The sequence below is a fragment of the Tasmannia lanceolata genome, unplaced genomic scaffold, assembly GCF_043159265.1.
Source record: "Tasmannia lanceolata isolate RefF3 unplaced genomic scaffold, GAP_Taslan_0.1 ptg000002l, whole genome shotgun sequence".
In the NCBI taxonomy this organism is placed as follows: domain Eukaryota; kingdom Viridiplantae; phylum Streptophyta; class Magnoliopsida; order Canellales; family Winteraceae; genus Tasmannia; species Tasmannia lanceolata.
The window spans coordinates 24,113,911-24,133,669 of NW_027518679.1; the positions used below are offsets into that span (position 1 = coordinate 24,113,911).

At 39.8% G+C, this 19,759-nt stretch overlaps 1 protein-coding gene across 2 annotated transcripts; it reads right to left on the minus strand.

Annotated features, from left to right (window-relative positions):
* Positions 1 to 596: 596 nt before the first annotated feature.
* On the minus strand, positions 597 to 19,703 carry LOC143891200 (uncharacterized). Of its 2 annotated transcripts, XR_013255285.1 has the most exons (3): positions 15,788 to 19,703; positions 921 to 4,171; positions 598 to 798 (listed from the first exon to the last, which is right to left on the minus strand). XR_013255285.1 is itself a non-coding variant. In XM_077395865.1 (2 exons), exon 2 carries the CDS (start codon positions 3,986 to 3,988, stop codon positions 2,465 to 2,467), a length of 1,524 nt encoding a protein of 507 aa, XP_077251980.1. In that variant the 5' UTR covers positions 3,989 to 4,171; positions 15,788 to 19,703; the 3' UTR covers positions 597 to 2,464. The 2 variants fall into 2 exon arrangements, 1 of the variants encoding a protein (XP_077251980.1); XM_077395865.1 differs by having other exon boundaries at positions 597 to 4,171.
* Between the last annotated feature and the right edge of the window lie 56 nt (positions 19,704 to 19,759).

Consider the following 19,759-nt stretch of genomic DNA (forward strand, 5'->3'; position numbering starts at 1 on the left):
TCGAACTTGCCTTGTTTAAATCTCTAAAATCGACACACATCCTGACTTTTTCGTCCTTCTTGGGCAGTAGTACAATATTTGCAAGCCATTCGGCGTATTCAACTACTTCAATGAATTTCACTTCGAGTAGTTTCTTAACCTCATCATGAACTTTCAACTCCCATTCTGTTTTAAGTTTTCAGAGTTTTTGCTTCTTCGGCTTGATGCCAGGGATTAGAGGTAATTTGTGTTGGACAATGTCCTCACTCAATCCTGGCATGTCGTCGTAAGACCAAGCAAAAACCTCCTGAAACTCTTTTAACAAGGTGATTAATTCTTCGCGCTCCTCAGGAGCTAAAATTTTGCCAATCCGTATTTCCTGAATTAAAGATTCATCACCTATATTTACGGTTTCAATTTCCTCTTCGAGTGGTTTTGCTCAGCGACTCTCCTCTTGTTGAATCATATGTTTGATTTCAAGGGGAGTTTCGTCGGCTACCTCATTAGAGGGGGAGTCTTGATTATTATTATTAGTTACTTGATCAGGTTTAGAAGCAGAATCAGTAGAAGAGACAAGTACAGGAATATACACAAAAGAGTCTTTTATTTCATTAGAATGAATGATTACATCAAATTACTCGCCCACATCAGGCGTTACAGACTCTGAAATTGAATGAAAAGGCAAGTCGACATCAATATCGACATAACCAGAAATATGTACAGACGAAGAATCAATGAAGACGTCCTCAAACTCGGACTCGACGCCACCAGGGACAGAATCGTCACCCACTCCAGAAGTAGACCCGACCTCTACAGTACCTGCATCAAAAGAAAAGTTAGAAATGACAGACTCTGGGACGGACTCAGAAACTGACACAAATTTTGAAACGACTGACTCTTTTGAAGGGACTGGACTATGCTGAAAGACTTTGGGGTATAACCTGTGAGGTCCTGTTATCCAAAGGTCCCTCGGCTGAGGTGATACAGTTCTGTGGGGAGAGGTGTGTCTCCTCCAATCATAGCAATGACTGATGCCTCAACCTGAAACAGAGAGTCTTGGAGCTCTGATTCAAGGTTCTCAACCCAGTCCGAGTCTGGTTCCTCTGTCACTGCTGTTACTGCAATCTGCTCATTGTAAAAATCTGCTGGCAGCTCATCTGCGAAGAAGATCTCAAGACCTGGCAATTTTACCCCGCTCTCGTCATACCATGGCTCAGGGAAACCGTAATAAGGACAATCAACTCCCTCTTTTCGGAATCTGCCATTCATGACCATGCTGAACGGTCCCATCGGAAACTCTAAGCCTCTGCGGCGACATTTGGTCCACTTCAACATGTAAGCTCTCATTTCCTGCATCTCTTTGCGAGTTGGCTTGTATCCCAACCCAAACAATCCTTCAACCGCTTTCATCTCGGGCCGCTCAGTCGGACCCTGCAAATTCTTTCCCAGACCAGCTCCCGGGATATATCCAAATCGACGCATCATCTTGACTACCCGAGTATTGGTGTTAGAGAGAAACATAATTTCTTCACTCATAGCTTCTTCCATGGTGATAGCTGAAACCTCCACTGAAAATCCTGTCAGACTAACATCTCTTATGTTTTCAGTAACAAGCTCCTGAGATATCTCTCTGATTTCCGGTTCGGGATCTCCCCTGACTGTGATCACCCGGTTGTTTCGAATGAATTTCAGTTTTTGGTGAAGTGTGGAAGGAATAAGTCCAACCTTGTGCAGCCAAGGTCGGCCAAGCAACAAACAAAAAGAAGTTTTAATGTTCAACACCTGGAATTCGATGTAAAAAGTTTCTCCTCCGATCACAATCTCAGTAGCCAATGTTCCAATTACATCCCTTCGGGTCCCATCTTATGCCAATATGCCTTGCTCAGACGATATGAAGTCTTCAGGCCCAAACCCTAAAGTAGTGCCAGTGTTCAAAGGACATACATTCAGGGCCGACCCATTGTCTACTAGCACCTCTGATACTTTCTTCCTGTTGCAAAGTAGAGTAATTTTGAGAGGACGAGTATGGTCCTTTCCTTCTGAAGGCAAGTCCTCGTCTGAGAAAGATAAGGCTTTTGAAGCTTTGGTCATGGCCACCAGACCGACCAACTCCCCTGGAGTAATCTCAACTGATACCTGGGACGCATTCAGCTAATGAAGCACAACCTGTCTGTGCTTTGGGGATGCCATCAGTAAACCCCAAATGGAAACATTAGCTTGGGTTTTCTTAAGCTGATTCAGCAGGTTATCTTTTTCGTCATCAAGTTTCTGCTTCTGTTTCTGATTGTCAACCCCTCTTGCAACTTCAGCGGGATTCTCAACTCTGAGCTCAGCTGGTTTGAAGACTCGTTCACCACGTGTGACGTGACGGAGTTCATCGCACTGATCATTCAGGAGTAGCAAGTCATCATCTTCTATCTTAAGGATGTATGGGGTTTGCCTCTCTTCTTCCTCATCATCACTCATCTTCAAGACATACAGAGCTTCACTCCTTCTTTTCATCCTCAAACTGGAGAATGTACGACTGGTTTGATGGCCCAGCCACATCAGGGTCATTCCAGGATAAGACATATGGCTCTTCCGTTTCTGTCCATTCATCTTCTTCCTCAAATTTCCAAACATAAGTTTCTTCAGATTCAATAGCGCATATGAAGGAAGTGGGATCGATGACAGACTCTTCAGCGCAAATGACATTGACTGAGGGTGGAGGCGGCATTGCATGTGTCGAAAGGGGGTTTCTGGTTACATTTGGCAATTCAATTGCCAACTCCTTCCTATCGATTATGTTCTGTATTTGGTGTTTCAAAGCTAAACACCTATCAGTGATGTAACCTGTATTGCGATGATAATCACAGAACTGATCCTCTCTCCAAGATCTCGGCAACGGATTGGGCAAGGGCTTAATGTCAGGTAGTTTGATCTTCCTGTCCTTTAACAGCTTCTTCAAAGCCACGGACAAAGAATATGGGAGGGGATCAAAGTGACGAGGAGGCTTCTGCACCATCGACGGCCTTCTCACTTCAGTAATTACCCTGGGTGGTGGTCTGACATAATTGACATTATGTACTTCTTTCGGTGCCATCACAGCTCGCTTCCCCTCTCTGACATCAGATGAAATTCTAGATCTTAGGCCTTCAGCCAATGCATCTTCTATCTCGGTTCCCGTCTTTATAAGATGATTAAAATCAAGGAAGTATTGAATAGCCATGTGGTGGTAATATCGCGGAGACAGATTCTTGACAACTATCTTGATCTGATCTTCGTCTGACAGACGGTGAGTCATTTGCACAGCTTTCCTTCTCCATCTACGGATGAAGGAAGTGAAGGTTTCATTATGGCCCTGCTTCAAAGCCTTGAGATCTCTCTTGGTTACGTCGATCACCTCTTCCATAGAGAATTGTTCGACGAACCTATTAGCAATATTCTCTAAGGTTTGGATCTCTTCCAACTTTAAACTCAAAAACCACTTCTTGGCGGTTCCAACAAGTGATCGCGGAAATAGAAGAGCAACCTGCTCTGGAGACAAGCCATGCTGTTGCAGAAGCGGAAGAACTGACATCAAATGGCTTCTAGGACATCCTGTCCCATCATATTTATCCATGTCTGGTACTTTGAATCTTGGAGGCAGTGTGACTCCTGGATAAATCATGAAATCAGCCATATTCAGCTTCTTCGGGCCTTGGAACTTTATATTCTCCATCTCTTGAGTCAGCCTGTCTAATCTGTCTGTTATCAGCTTGCCCTTATCAGACCTATCAAAATTAGGAAGGCAATTCTCTTCTGCGTATTGCTCACCATCGAAATCATCTTCTACAGTCAAAACGGCAGGTCTGGTTACCGCAGGAGGTGGAGGAGGTATAACTGAAGGATGCTGGGGTGCATGCTCTTTGGAGGTAGAGTCTCTATCATTTTTCAGACGGGCTATCTCCTCATTCATGTTGTTCATTTGTAGAAGCATAGCCTTCATCATCTCACTCATCTTTGCCAAAGCACTTCCAGATTCAGCCATCGGTTTAGGAGTAGATTGAACGGGCGAGGGGATTTCCTGGAGATTGGAGAAAGGTAATGCAGAAAGGTAAAAGAAATTGGTGAGGAAGAATATCGACTCAGCCTGGAATCAGTGGACTGACGGGAACAGGTTGGTTTTGAAACGAGGGTTTTCTTAGGATCAATGGCTGCTCAATCAAGAATCCTGTAATGGAAATATAAACACAAGATTAAAATTTTGATAATCGAGATAAAATATTCAATCAAATAGTGACAAGAGAAATGAAAACACACTTTCATTGATAAAATTCGAAACTGTGATTACAACAGATGACAATACTAATCTCTGATCACAACTGGATAAGCAGACTGACAATAATGGAAAATGCAGAAATCAAGATGATAAAACATAATATAGATCCTCAAGGCTCCTCAATCCGAGCTCTCCTGCTTGCAGGCTCTTCCGATATTTCTCCACGTCGGATTTTAGATGCTAAAGAAAATCTCCTCATATTTTTATTTCCCCAAGCAGCCACAATGGATCTAATGAGAACAGGAGTGAGATCTTCACAAAGAGGAGGGACTATGGTTCCGGGAGAACATGGAATTCCCGTAACCTGATGGAGAAATCGCATGGGTGCATAAAAAGATGATTTCTCCAGACCCATGAGGTAGACAAACGGATGTGGGTAGGTGCTAGTGAAAATTTGGAAGCATGAATGACTCACCCAACGAAACTGTCTCTCCTTTACATGTTGCAACCAATTGTGCCATTCATCAATGGACTGAGGTTGACTAGTTATTGGTTGCCATGCACGGAAATTCTTCAGGGTATACGGGTTTTGGTTTTATCGCTGAAGAACCTGAAGTTTTTCACCAAGCCAGACATACAACAATTTTACACACCCAAAGAAATTGTCTTTGATCTTTTGGGAAGCAATAAGATCTAGTCCCAAGAAGGTCTCTGCTAACATGGTGGGTATAGGATTCCTCCCCTCATTGATCTGATCTACTACTCCTAGTAGGGTCAAAGATGCAACATGGGAATTCCTGCGAAGAACGTGACGTGCGAAGACCATAAAGATTAAAGCATTACGTCGGCAATCCTGAAAACGAGAGTTAGTAGGATCGACGTTTTTGGAAAAAGTTTAACAAAGTCTTGAATTTTCACGCACGTATCCGTTAAACACGGCAGAGCATCCACAGTTTCATTTTTGAATAGTTTGCAAAACAGATCATGAGGGGATTCTATTCTTGAAGGTTTGATCCAGAGTCCCTCAGATGGGAGCTCTAGCAGGGTACACCAATCCTCAAATATGGGACAGAGTTCAAAAGGACCAAATCGGAAGACATGAAGAACAGGATCCCAAAGTCCAGCAGCTGCTTGGAGAAACTTCCAATATATATCCCGACTATTCAAATGAGTGAATGAATTGATGAAATGATCAGCCATGGTTCTCTTTGAATGCTCAGACGGAAGAACTCTAATGGCATCGGCTATCCAGTCGTCCAACAAAATGTTCGCCATAATCAGACCTGACACAAAGATAGGACGGGATAATGAGGGAATGAAGATAACTTGGAATAAACAAAGAATAGAGATAAACTTAAAGATCAAACATAAGAAGGATACAATTGGCGACATCGAATATTTCACTGATGATCAAAGATGATCAGAAACTCAGAAACGAGACCGCAGTCACAAAATGACAAAAGTAGATCATAGACCGGATCTAAATCTAGAAGATGGATGTCAAAACTGTATGATCAAGGAGATCAACAATGATAGACTATGGTCATAGAGACAGCAGACAAACTGTCGACCATATCTAAAGACAAAACAAGCAAAATTTGATTAATACATACACAACATGAATGACACAACAAAAGAGTGGATAAATGAGGTTTGAATCTGAAGGATAAAAACAGGCAAAATTTATCATCACTGGATCAAGGAATAAACTGTAGCTATGAGTATGACAAGTATAAGCCATTAGCTAGGTTTAGATTTGAGAGATGAATAGACATGACTGATTGATTCAAGCCAGGAATCTCTACTAGAAAGTAGGTCCTGATCTTATAATCAAGAGATATATGGACAAAAATCTCAAAGAATAGAGCAAAAGATAGGCCACGACCATGAGAGGGGCAAGTAAAAGCCATTGGTCGGGTCTAGATCTGAAAAACAGACTGATACAACTGATTAGATTAGACAAGAAAACCTCACTAAAGAGTAGGCCCCAATCTGATAATCAATATATAGACATATACATATATATCCTAACCAGGGGCACCAGCCCCAAATATAATCCCGCAGAGTCAAGACACTTGACTCAAGACAGACATGTGAGTACACTAGAACTGCGTTGTAGCCACATAAGGTGAGCTACAATAATCTATGAATAGGACATGGCTCCTAAATCTAGGCTCCAACATGCGTAAGCAACACATGTTCATCTTTATATGAATGCAATATATATATATATATAAGCACATGCAGATCCTAATTGGGTTTCACTAAGTCAGCAGATATATTCATATACATAATATATTTAAATGAAAGTAGGGCTCCGGACTCAATATATCGGGTACTATGCTTATGATCCATACTTTAGATGTATAACACAAGTACGCCTAGTGTTATACATAGTATGCTTCATTGCTCATCGGCTGCTGTAAACACAAATACGCCTAGTGTTTACGGCTGCAGCACCGGCGCATAGCTTGGAAATAGATACAACAATCCCATCAGGGTAATGACATCTCATCTGGCATGTATTGTATCTATCCCATTGAGCAAATAATAATAAAATCAATAAAACAAAATAAAAAACAAAATGATGTATGATGTGCAGTGTGTGAATCCCTTGTTTTAAACACTTATTTGGTGCCCCTGGATTCTAAGCGATTAAATTCCCATTTATAATGATTTTAGCCCAAATTTCTTCAAAATTAGTAAAAAATGGCATTTTAACAGAGTTAGGCAATATCTCGAAAGAATTCTCCAGCAGAGTCGCCAGCCTATGGACCCCGATCCGAGAGAGGCAGGGGACGAGCCCCCAGAAATTCTCTCTGGAATCATCCACGCGAATGGAGAGCTCTACCAAGGAACTCTCAAAAGAAGTGTGCCTCTCACAGCATGAGTGGCGATACAAATGGAGATACCTCTCGATTCGGGGACTAGCCCGGATTCGAAGCGTACCTTAAACAAAGAAGAGTCGCCATCCAAGGAAGTGGGCCCTGGATCTCATACTATGTTCTGTTGCAACGGATAACCAGAGATATAGAAGAAGGTTCGTGCCTGGCTACGAATTTGAAAGGTTCGAAGAGCACCTCATCCGCCCAAGTGTAAACACCAGGTCTCTAATGCCATTTGCTTATTGATTTTGAAGAGTTTTGAGCGAAAGTCATGTGAAATGGGAACATATATCTCCGAGAAGACGTTTATCTAATCATGCATGTCTTAGAGATGAATAATAAGCACACACGAAAGAAATAAAATAAGTGTCACCCAAGAATAGCTAGGTTATGGATGTCATACCTAATTGGTATCTAAGTTCTGGTGTGCAAACACATGCATGCTACAGGTAAAGGTATAGGATCTGTACATGAAAGTAAGAAAACACGACAAAACACACAACACAATTCAATCCTATACACGACTTGACAAGACGAATCCTAAAACTCTAATGCAATACTTGACTCGGACCAGAATGGCCATCCACCCTGGTTGCTCTACGTATCCCGGCCTCGAGAAGAATCAGAATCAATGTAGTTTGATGACCTATTCTAAACTACGATGCCTAACCATCTAGAATCGCTATCCTAGACTCGACTGATTTTTAAAGCTTTTTGTACAATTGCTTAAGTTCATGTGAATTGTAATTTTTAGGACTCTCTATATGCCATAACTAATGCAAGTTAATTAGCCTTAAGCTAATGCAGGTGGGCCCTATATCCTATGTGTAACTAGGCTGTGCACCCTAAAGAAAACCATGGGTTGACTATATGTTTCCTAGTCTAGCTATCGGTTCGACTAAATGTCTAACCGACCAGGACTCGAGGCCTCCTAACTCTAGGGACACTCACATGACAAGACACAGCATATCAACACAAACAGGACAGACTCGTAACTCTAAGACACCCCAAATACTTAGGACAGACTCCTAACTCTAGGGGAAGATCTTTTTGAAAAGGTTTTGAAGGATTTTTTTATTTTTGGAAGGTTTGAAATGCTTATTTTTAAAGGTTTGGCTGGACTTGGGATGTGAATCCCAAGCTGCACTACGTACCCTGTGGAAAGGGATCAAGCCAACGTAGTTCGGAACAGACTTTCCTAACTACTCTCTTGATGACTCAAGAAATTTTTAGATGTTTTGGATTTTCAGATATTTTTTATGTTTTTGACTCAAGAGGACAGCATCCTATCATCATAAAGGTAGGACGGACTCTTGACATCCCGCAAAGGTTGGACAGCATCCTATGCTTTGCGGGAAGGGCTGGATGGAATCACATCTCTGCAAGGGCTGGACAGCATCCTATACCTTGCAGGAGTGGATAAAAATCACATGACTTGATGAGAGGTTGGACATAATCCTAACTCCTATGATGATAGGACAGACTCCTGAAAGAAGGACTGACTCTCTAACTAAGGACAGACTCTTATGCTAATGAACTATCGGCAATTCTAAGAGAGAGGTGCTATCTAGACAAAGCTTGTCTTCTAAAGAAAGGAGAGACAATGAGGGGTGTTAATGAGACCAGGCAAGTCTCCTAAAAGAGAGGTGGGCTCCAAGTATCCTTATCATTGCCCTTGCAATGATGAAAAATAATAGGATAACTAACAAACCAAGTTGGTCTTCAGCTAGAAAGGGGTGCAACTTTTGAGACTTGAGGTAGTCTCCTACAGTTTGATATACTAATGGGACCAAGGTGATCTTCTAAAGGATAAACTACTCTACTGAGACATAGCCTGTCTCCCTAAAGGGGTACAACTTTTTCCCGAGACACAGCTTGTCCCCTCAGAGGGCTCTAGATAACTCTTTCATTGCCCTTGCAATGAGAAGACAAATTCTAAGGGTTTCTAAAGATTGGGCAAGTCTAAAAATAAAAGAGGGGAGTGCTACTTGGACCAAGCAAGTCCCCTAATGATGGGCTTAGGCTAACACCTCCATCTCCCATGCAATGATAATGACCTATGTAACATGATCATATTACCTTAGAATCTACCCAAATTCCTGAGTGTTATATCATTTAAAGCTATCAGACATAAATGTAAAAAAGAAAGATCATATAAATGACACTACCATCATCTATATAAACCGTACAAGTTATTTAGCTTATAAAAGAATATTAATTATCAAAATGAGATAAATACTGATTGTTCTCATGTTATTATCGTCCTAACAAAACAAAGAAAGTACATATCAGACATCATAAACAAATCATTATTTTATTGCTAAAATAGCATATAACACATGCATACCGTGTTATAATGGATAGAAAATTACCCAAACTATAATACACCATTCTTATACTGACCAATATTATGCCATCACTTCCAGCCAAGTTACTGTTCACATTGTTCTATATTTATAATGGAATATGTAAATGAAATAACATATATGTAGGAATCATCCATAAATGTACAACTATATGTCGATATTGAGTCGCTTAGTATGTGTTCTACTCGACCTGTCTCAAGCTTTGAAATGATACCACTACAAATTCACTTATTGATCAAAATGAGAAAAGGTAATGTTCAGTAAGTCATGAGAAAAACATTAACCTGGTCCTCATAACGTATTAAAAAAACTATTTAGATCCAATCCAATTCGCACTGCCATGAAGACCTCAAGATAATCCTGACCTTGAAATAAAAACAAGTGTAGAAAACAGCATGATGCTTTGAATGCAACCAAAGATTTCATCTATTACAGAGTGCATATCTCATATATAATCTTGTCAGTTTCAACCAATGAATCACATGTATGAGCCCATTGAATTCAGATAACTCCTTATTCACAAATAACTACAACTCAAGTTGACTCACTAAGCATAGCATAAACAACCCCTTTTCAAAAAAGCTATGTATCAAGATTATCATTCCCAAATCTGCAAGCTACAAGCCATAGATCTAAGAAAGAGCATCAAATGAAGGTTTTTGTTTAAAGCAGGGTTGTATTATGACACAAATATCCACACTCCTTTCTATAAAGTAGATACACACATTTATTCAGATTTAGGAAGAATATCTTTGAGTAGAACACATGCAAAGTTTAAAATGATTATCCAAAATGAGACTTTGGGAATCCATTTCTACTGAAATTTTATACTGATAAGCTATTGAAACACACATTTTCAGACAAAATGACAAGCTTTAAAAACTTTAAACCTGAGAGTTATAGGATAAATTCTATGTCTTATCACCAAAAGAAAACCCCAACAATATGCTAAATGACAACTATGATATAAAACAGGAGATATGTAAAGTAGCTTTGGGCGATATTGTTTACCAACCATAAATCATAAGACAAAGATGACATGGGGCAGATGATATGGGGTTTTGGGTATGGAGATGATGAATTAGGGATGTGGAAAATCAATTGTGGGGTGAACTGAATGGACAGTAAGTTTTAGGCGAAAAAGATGATGAATTCACATTGGATGATCATGAACAAGGAAGGGGTTCCTGAGTAGCCGTATGGTTGGAGAGTGTGGATTGGAGTTATTGAGAGATTTGAGGACTAGGCATTGGGATCATGAGTTAAAGAATGCTTGTAGGTTAAGGTGGAAGATGGAATAGATGTTTGTAAATGGAAGTTGGTGTGGTGATTGATGATGGTGGCTAGTAAGATGAAGATCGGAAAATGAAATGGGTTGATCTAATGGTAAAGCGATGAGATGAGGGCACAACACCATATGACAATAACATCATTTCATCTCAAGCATTAATTACAATATATGAGGATCAAAAATAAAATAAAGCAATCATAATGTTATGAATATCCACAATCATTGAATTGGCAACTCATCATTCACTCACCAAATATAATATGAAGAAGATGGTCAAGCGGGTGTGTGTATAAACTTATGACAACCATTGTGTGCCTTTGACTGAAACAATAAAAACTAAGTGCATAAACTTGCTGAACAGAAACTATGTGCCTTTGACTGAAATATTATCACAAATATAGAATGTGCAAGCCTATAAGACAGCAGCTATAGGCCTTTGATCAAACCAAAGTTACAACTATAAGTGCATAACTCATGGGACAACAACTATGTGCTTTGGACAAAAAATAAAAAATAAAAAATCACAACCATAGAGTATATAGGATTAGAGCTCCAAGTTCATGACAGTCAAGGTGTTCAACTGAACTATATCAGTCAAAAGGATGAAACTATACAGAGTTAATGAAGATTTACAGAGTTTTAATGTTGTGTCAATTTCCAAATAATCCTTAAAACAATAAGACTCAATATTTTTGTATGATGCACATAATCAAACAATCCTAACCACTGAAATCTAAGTGAAAATTACAAAAAAATCATAAACATGGGAATTTTTCTTTGAAATAAATCCTACTCTCTATTCGAGAATATTATGCAAAGCAATCTCCTACAATGCACGTTTTTTTTTTATCAGTTACATGCCAAATAACGCTTTACTATTACCTGTCCCTTTGAATGAAGAGAATTCATCTCTTAAATGCAATCATTAAAACTCAATAAATGAGTATTAATTCAGTCTAGGGTCATAAAAAAAAATACATGCTTTAATGACTGTATCAACAACTAGTTGAATTTAAGGAAATATTTTAAATATAAGATAAAATAGATCTTCTAGACACTAAATATCATATGGATCATTCCAAAACAAAGCATTCAAAGGATATTATAAGCATCAAAAGTTCCAACAGCATATCAAAATTAGAGAGACAAAACAATACAGGTTTTATGCCATAAACAGATCAAACGATCAGGACTCGCTATCAACTCCAATCATTGCATATTATAACTTGAACAATAAAATCCTACTTTAAAAGCATAATACCTATCTTTTAAGAGAAATTGATTTTTTAGATTGATTCAAATAATAAAAAATCAACACAATGTGAAAAGGATAAAAAAAAATCAGATATCAAAAATTATTGAGGCTTACCTTCTCCAGATGGCTACACTTTCAAATTAATCCAACAGAGTTGTAGAGATCATTAGGTTCCAACGAAAATCATCAGATCTTTCAACTTGCAATACTCAAACCCCGATTTTCTCGAAGCTGATTACACTCTCCACAATCAACCGGAGATTCGGCCGGAGAGAAACAAGCAGAAAAGTGATGTGCGATCGGAGAAGAAGAAGAGATTGAGTTAAGGTTTGAAGCTTTACAATCTCAAGATTTGGAACTCAAATCCGAAACTAGGGCTTGCAAAGAGGATGAAGAGAAGATGACATCTAGCTGGATAAGAAATCCGATCAAAGATTGGCCGGAAAATTAGGCCGGAAAAAGCAAAAATCACGACCAGAGTTTGTCGGAATCAGGCCGGAATCCACCGGAGAAGACGAACGGCTTAAGGTTTCTCAGACCTGTTTTCTCTAGAAATTAGGAGAAGACGAACAGCTTGAAGGTATACAAACGATCGGCGTTTAGATCTGTTTTCTCTCTCTAGATTTCTCAGACCTTCTCTCTCTAGAAATTAGGGAAAAACCTAGATTTTTTTTTAGAAAAGAACTTAAGCCCATATTTATATGCAAACCTGGCAGTTGATATTAGCACTCCCATTTTGATGAGCGCGCGGTTGTGCTAAATTTGATAAGTGCACAACACAATCGTGTCCCATTCGGAATTGGATCTGCACCATTCAGGATAAATTCACCCCCCTTTTATGACTTACTCTACGACACTTCTTTGGTTCGTTCGCTAGGCAAACGGCGCCGGATTTCGACGAAATTTTGCGGGGACTTTGGTGGGACTCTAAACTAGCTTAGGGTGAAACTTGGAACCCGAATTCCCTCATTTGATGGGGTTTTACACAAAAATGGAGTTATTATGGGACAGTCAAAATGGGGTGTCTACAGGCATGACATTCATAACTTAACTATTCTTAGGTGACATTTTGTGTACTTATTATTCTTCTCCGAGACATGCATGATTAGATAGACATTATCTCAGGAATATTCGTTCCCATTCCACATGCTTTATGCCCAAAACTCTTCAAGGTTAATAATAAATGGCATAAGATACCAGGTGCTTGCACTTGGGCGAATTGGGGGTGCCTAACCCGTTCTCCATTCGTCATCAGGCACGGACCTTTTGTATCTCTGGTTATCCGTTGCGACAGAGCATAGTATGGGATCCAGGGCCCACTTCCTTGGATGGCGACTCTTCTTTGTTATAGGTACGCCTCGAATCCGGGCTAGTCCCCGAATCGAGAGGTATCTCACTTTACATCGCCACTCATGCTATGAGAGGCATTCTTTCGAGAGTTCCTTGGTAGAGCTCTCCATCACGTGGATGATCTAGAGACTTTTGGGGGACTCGTCTCCCTGCCTCTCTCGGATCGGGGTCCAGAGTTAAGCATTTGGAGACATAGTCAGCTACTTCCCTCTTCATCCCATTCCACCAGAAGTTTCTCTTCAGATCCTGGTATATCTTGGTGCTACCCGGGAGAATGGTGTAGCGAGACTTGTGAGCCTCCTCCAAGATGCTCTTCCTGAGGTCCTCCTTAGCTGGTACACAAATCCTGCTTTTGAAATATAAGCAGTCATTGAAACTAATAGAGAAATCTGGTCTGGAATCTACATCAGCCCGTAACCTTAAAATTTCAGCATCATCAGCCTGAGCTGATTTAATCGACTCTAGGAATCCAGACTGAAGTCGAAGGTTGGCTATGAAGGAATTTTTACCAACCTCGCAAGTTCCCAAAGTCAAATCCTTGAATTGCTCCAGAAGCTTCCATTCTTCTAGCATCATACAAGCTATCTTCATACATTCATGTTTGCTGAGAGCATCTGCTACAACATTAGCCTTCCCAGGGTGGTAGCTCAAAGTGAAGTCGTAGTCCTTAAGGAATTCAAGTCACCTCCTCTGTCGCATGTTTAACTTCTTCTGGTCAAAAAGATATTTAAGGCTTTTGTGATCTATGAAGACCTCAAACTTCGCCCCATACAAGTAGTGGCGCCAGATTCTGAGTGCGAAGACTACGGCCGCCAACTCCAGATCATGAGTGGGGTAGTTCATCTCATGCTTCTTCAACTGTCGTGATCCATGAGCGATCATTTTTTCAGACTGCATAAGGACACACCCCAACCCTTTGATGGAAGCATCACTGTAGACCACAAATTCCATCCCTTCAGAAGGTAGTACCAATACTGGTGCAGACGTGATCTTTTTCTTCAGTTCCAAAAAATTACTCTCGCACTCCTTGGTCCAGATGAATTTAACATTCTTTCTTTTTAGCTTCATCAATGGACCAGCCACAGTAGAGAATCCCCCCACAAACTTTCGATAATAACCGGCTAATCCCAAGAAACTCTTGATTTCAGTCGCATTAGTTGGCTCCTTCCAAAGAGTGGATGCCTTTACTTTTGCTGGATCGACTGAGATACCCTCCTTCGAGACCACGTGACCTAGGAATGTCACACTCTCTAACCAAAATTCACACTTAGAGAACTTGGCGAACAACCGGTTCTGTCTCAAGGTCTCGAGTGCTTTTCGTAGATGCTCAGCATGACCTTCTTTGGACTTAGAATAGATGAGAATATCATCGATAAACACCACAATGAACTGGTCTAAGAAAGGCTTGAATATTTTGTTCATCATATCCATGAATATAGCCGGAGCATTTGATAATCCAAACGGCATCACCACAAACTCAAAATGACCATATCGAGTCCGGAATGCTGTCTTAGGAATATCCTCGTCTTTAACACGTAGTTGATGATACCTGGATCTGAGATCAAACTTTGAGAAGTGGCAAGCTCCTTGCAGTTGATCGAAAAGATAGTCAATCTTAGGCAAAGGATAACGATTCTTGATGGTAACTTTGTTCAGTTGCCGGTAGTCAATGCATAGACGAAGACTGCCATCCTTTTTCTTCACAAATAGTACTGGAGCTCCCCAAGGTGAAGAGCTAGGTCGGATACTTCCTTTCTCTAGCAGTTCTACCAAGTGGTCTTTTAATTCCTTCAATTCGGCAGGGGCCATCCGATAAGGTGCTTTAAAAATAGGTCTGGTCCCTGGCTCGAGGTAAATGGTGAAATCAACCTCTCTGCGGTGGTAAATCGGAGAGGTCTTCGAGAAAAATGTCGAGGAACTCGGCCACCACAAGAATTTCTGTCGCCGAGAGTTGATGACTATCACCCTTCTTCTTCACATAAGCAAGGTAGCACTCGCAACCCTTGCTTATCATCTTTTGTGCATTGATTGCAGCAATGAGTTTGATCTTCCAAGGGCGCTTCACACCCTAAAAAATGAACTCTTCTTCTCCAAGAATGGAAAATCTAACTAATTTGTGGAAACAATCAACACTGGCATAGTATGAGGCCAGCCAGCCCATGCCAATGATGACTTTGAAGTCGTTCATATCTAACAATACGAGGTCTCCTAATAGTTCTCTGTCTCTAATCTTAATAACACACCCCTTACATATTAGATTGGTAATTACGACATCTCCTAGAGGTGTAGTTACTCTCATGGAATTTAATAAAGGCACGGGGGTCAGATTTAATTCTTGAACAAAAGCAGGAGATATGAAAGATAAAGTAGAGCCAGAATCAATCAAAATATGAGCAGGTATATTATTTATAAGGAGTTGACCTTCGTTAACTGCATCTGAAGCCTCCGCATCTGGCTGGTTGAGGGCAAAGACTCGGTTTACGGATGTCGGTGGTGCATTTCTCCCTTGATTCCGAACGCAGTTCTGAATTTCTCTCCATTGGTTTTGTTGTTGTGGAAGTGGAGGTCGAGGTCGAGGCTGAGCCTGTAGCTGTGGAGGTGGAGGGCAAGGTTGATTGTATTGTTTTGCCTTAGGACAATCTTTCCTCCTATGGTTAGGATCTCCACACTGATAGCATACGTTCATAGTTTTCCAACACTGCCCTGAGTGACTCTTCCCATAGTAAGGACACAATGCATTAGGCTGCCTACCTTCAGTCCTAAGCTTTTTCTGTGGGGGACCCTGATTTATGTTTACCAGGTGTTGCGACCTTACTGTCTGCACAATCTTCTCAGTCCGTTCTACCACTTCGGCCTTTCACAGGCCTCAACTACAATGTGTGATCCTAAGTTAATGATATTCGCCATGATGGTGGGGCGAAGACCATCAATAAATTTCCTGACCTTGTCCCTTTCTGTGGCGGCGTACCTCGGCGCATAACGGGGCAACTCTCTGAATTTGGACCCATACTGAGCGACAGTCATGCTCCCTTACTTCAAATCTGCGAACTGGTTTGCCAATCGATCCTTAACATGAGCTGAAAAATACTGCTCGTCGTAACGTGTCTTAAACTGCATCCAAGTCTCTTCTCTGACAATAGGATAGGCCTGCCCCATCGTCTGGCACCATATGCCTGCCTCTCCTTGAAGTAAAAAAGAGGCAAGGCGAACTTTTTGTGCATCAGTGCACTCCATAACAACGAAGATTTGCTCGACAGCCACTTGCCAACATTCCGCCTCCATCAGATCGCTTGTTCTGTCAAACTCAGGGGGATGATAATCCCTGAATTGTCTGTGTATCTGAGAGGCTTCATCTCGAAGTCTTGATTCCTGTCGAGCCCCTAAGTTTGTTGCAATAATTTGCAAAGCCGCTTAGCTAGTTGCCTGTGTTTGCTGTTTGTTCCACAATATCTCTGCTAATATTTGAAATCGTCCTTGATCATTAAGAACTTGTTCAGGTTCAGGCACACCACCATTACTTGAATTTTTCTCACGGCCGGCGTTTCCTCGACCGTTTTCTCGACCATTGTTATTCTTATTCCTCCATCTGAAACATCTGTAAAGAGAACAAACATTATTTTTTGATAACTTAGAAAACATCTATCGTTCTTTACAAGTGACAAATTTTGTATTTTATTTATTCCATTTATGTTTTACGAAGCTATATTGTTGATGTACTATTTAATATCCATTTAACTACTCTTTTCCTATGACTTACCCATACACACAAGCACCAGGTTTTACGTAAACCTAAGCTCTGATACCAATTGTAACGACCCGAATTTTTGGACTATATATTTTTTTTGACAGCCAAAAGTCTGTATCATTATCACAAGATCAGAGGCAAAATATAACTACAAACTGAGCGATCTTATTCCAATAAAAGTTTATTATATTGATTAATAGAACATATTTCAGAAATAAAATAAACTAAAGAAGCCTTTTGTTAAGGCTAACTGGCCACACCAAGGACTCGCATTCGACTATTCACTCTTCCAAGTCATCCACTGTTGGGAATCCTGAAATGTTTAAGCAACATTAGATACTAAAATCTAGCAGGGTCATTCAGTGACCCAACTAAGTATGGAGGTCAATAAAAGAGTAAGCAGTAATATAGTCTACTGAATGTAATTACAATCTGAAATAAACATGAATAAAACTTAAGAGATTATTTGGAATAAAAAACATATGAGTAATAAAGAGAATAAATTGATAGTGCAATATGCATGAAATATGGAATGGCTACCCAAGGTACTCTGGCTCCTCATGGCTTGTTACCTTTGCATGCACGGTCGGTTCCGTGAGGGCTTGTTACGGCAGATCATACCGCCTCGAGACTTATAGTCTCCAGAAATTTCCGCATCGACAAGAGTTAGCGCTTATCACCCTTGATGTCTAATATCCGGGGATAGCTCGTTGGCCTCCCATCCTCCACCCATTAACAATGTTCATATTATTGTGTAACACCTTATCAAATTTAATCATATATCATATTATCATTCAACAAATGATATTATTGCATCTACTTCCCTTATTGAAAACCATACAGAGCTTAGGTCAGCTGTCACCTGCCTTATCAAACTTGAAGAGTGTGGATCTGAAATGACTTGAACTGCAATCACCCTGAAAATAAAGAGTCACATACATATTATAATTTTTATTTACAAATACTTTATTTATTTATTTATTGTTAGATTCCTTTTAATCGCCTAATATGTCCAATTTGTGTTTATCAATTAATGTTCATTTTAGTCCAGGTAATGTCTTTTGTGTTCCAAGACCGTGTCCTTTTTGTCCAACTTATGTTCTAAGATAGTGTCTTTTGTGTCCCACAGATAGTGTCCTTTCTGTCTGGTTTTAGGCTCAGAAATTACTCATTTAGTTAACAGTATATTTGTTCAAATTTTTAAACATATAGTACACATATATACATGCATTATTTCTTTCCGTGGGACACTGTCTGTAGGACACAAAGGACACTATTTTAGAACATAAGTTGGACAAAAATGACACGGTCTTGGAACACAAAGGACATTACCTAGACTAAAATGAACATTATTTGATAAATACAAATTGGACATATTAGGCGATTAAAAGAAATCTAACAATAAATAAATAAATAAAGTATTTCTAAATAAAAATTAGAATATGTATGTGACTCTTTATTTTCAGGGTGATTGCAGTTCAAGTCATTTCATATCCACACTCTTCAAGTTTGATAAGGCAGGTGACAGCTGACCTAAACTCTGTATGGTTTTCAATAAGGGAAGTAGATGCAATAATATCGTTTGTTGAATAATAATATGATATATGATTAGATCTGATAAGGTGTTATACAATTATATGAACATTGTTAATGGGTGGGGGATGGGAGGCCAATGAGCTATCCCCGGATATTAGACGTCAAGGGTGATGAGCGCTAACCCTTGTCGATGAGGAATCCTCAGGAGACTATAAGTCCCGAGGCGGTAGGATCTCCCGTAACAAGTCCTCACGGAACCAACCGTGCAGGCAAAGGTAACAAGCTATGGGGAGCCGGAGTATCTTGGGTAGCCATTCCATATTTCATGCATATTGCACTATCTATTTATTATCTTTATTACTCATATTTTTATTATTCCAAATAATCTCTTAAGTTTTATTCCTGTTTATTTCAGATTGTAATTACATTCAGTAGACTATATTACTGCATACTCTTTTATTGACCTCCATACTTAGTTGGGTCACTGAATGACCCTGCTAGATTTTTGTATCTAATATTGCTTAAACATTTCAGGATTCCCAACAGTGGATGACTTGGAAGATTGAATAGTCGAATGCGAGTCCATGGTGTGGCTAGTTAGCCTTAGCAAAAGGCTTCTTTAGTTTATTTTATTTATGAAATATGTTCTATTAATCAATGTAATAAACTTTTATTAGAATAAGATCGCTTAGTTTGTAATTATATTTTGTCTCTGATCTTGTGATAACGATTTGGACTTTTGGTTGTAAAAAAAAAAAAAAATAGAGTCCAAAAATCCGGGTCGTTACAAGCCATAAAATCATGCACTTCATTTGTGAAAGAAAAGAAAATTGAATGGGCGAGAAAAAACAAGGAATTATTAATTTGAAAGTTTCATCTAGACTGTGCAAACAACCAATTACTCCAAAAGCCTGTTGGAGATGGCATTATTAATCTTTTTATACCTTAACACTCCTCCTCACATGTGGCCCCTCTTTTTAGGGTTGGCCTACACGTGGCACATGTGGCCCCTTTTTTTTGGTGTTTGGCCATTGCATGTAGATTTTGCTATCAGGGAGGTTTGAACCCAGGCATTTGCTCTGATACCTTATGAAAACAACCAATTACTCTAA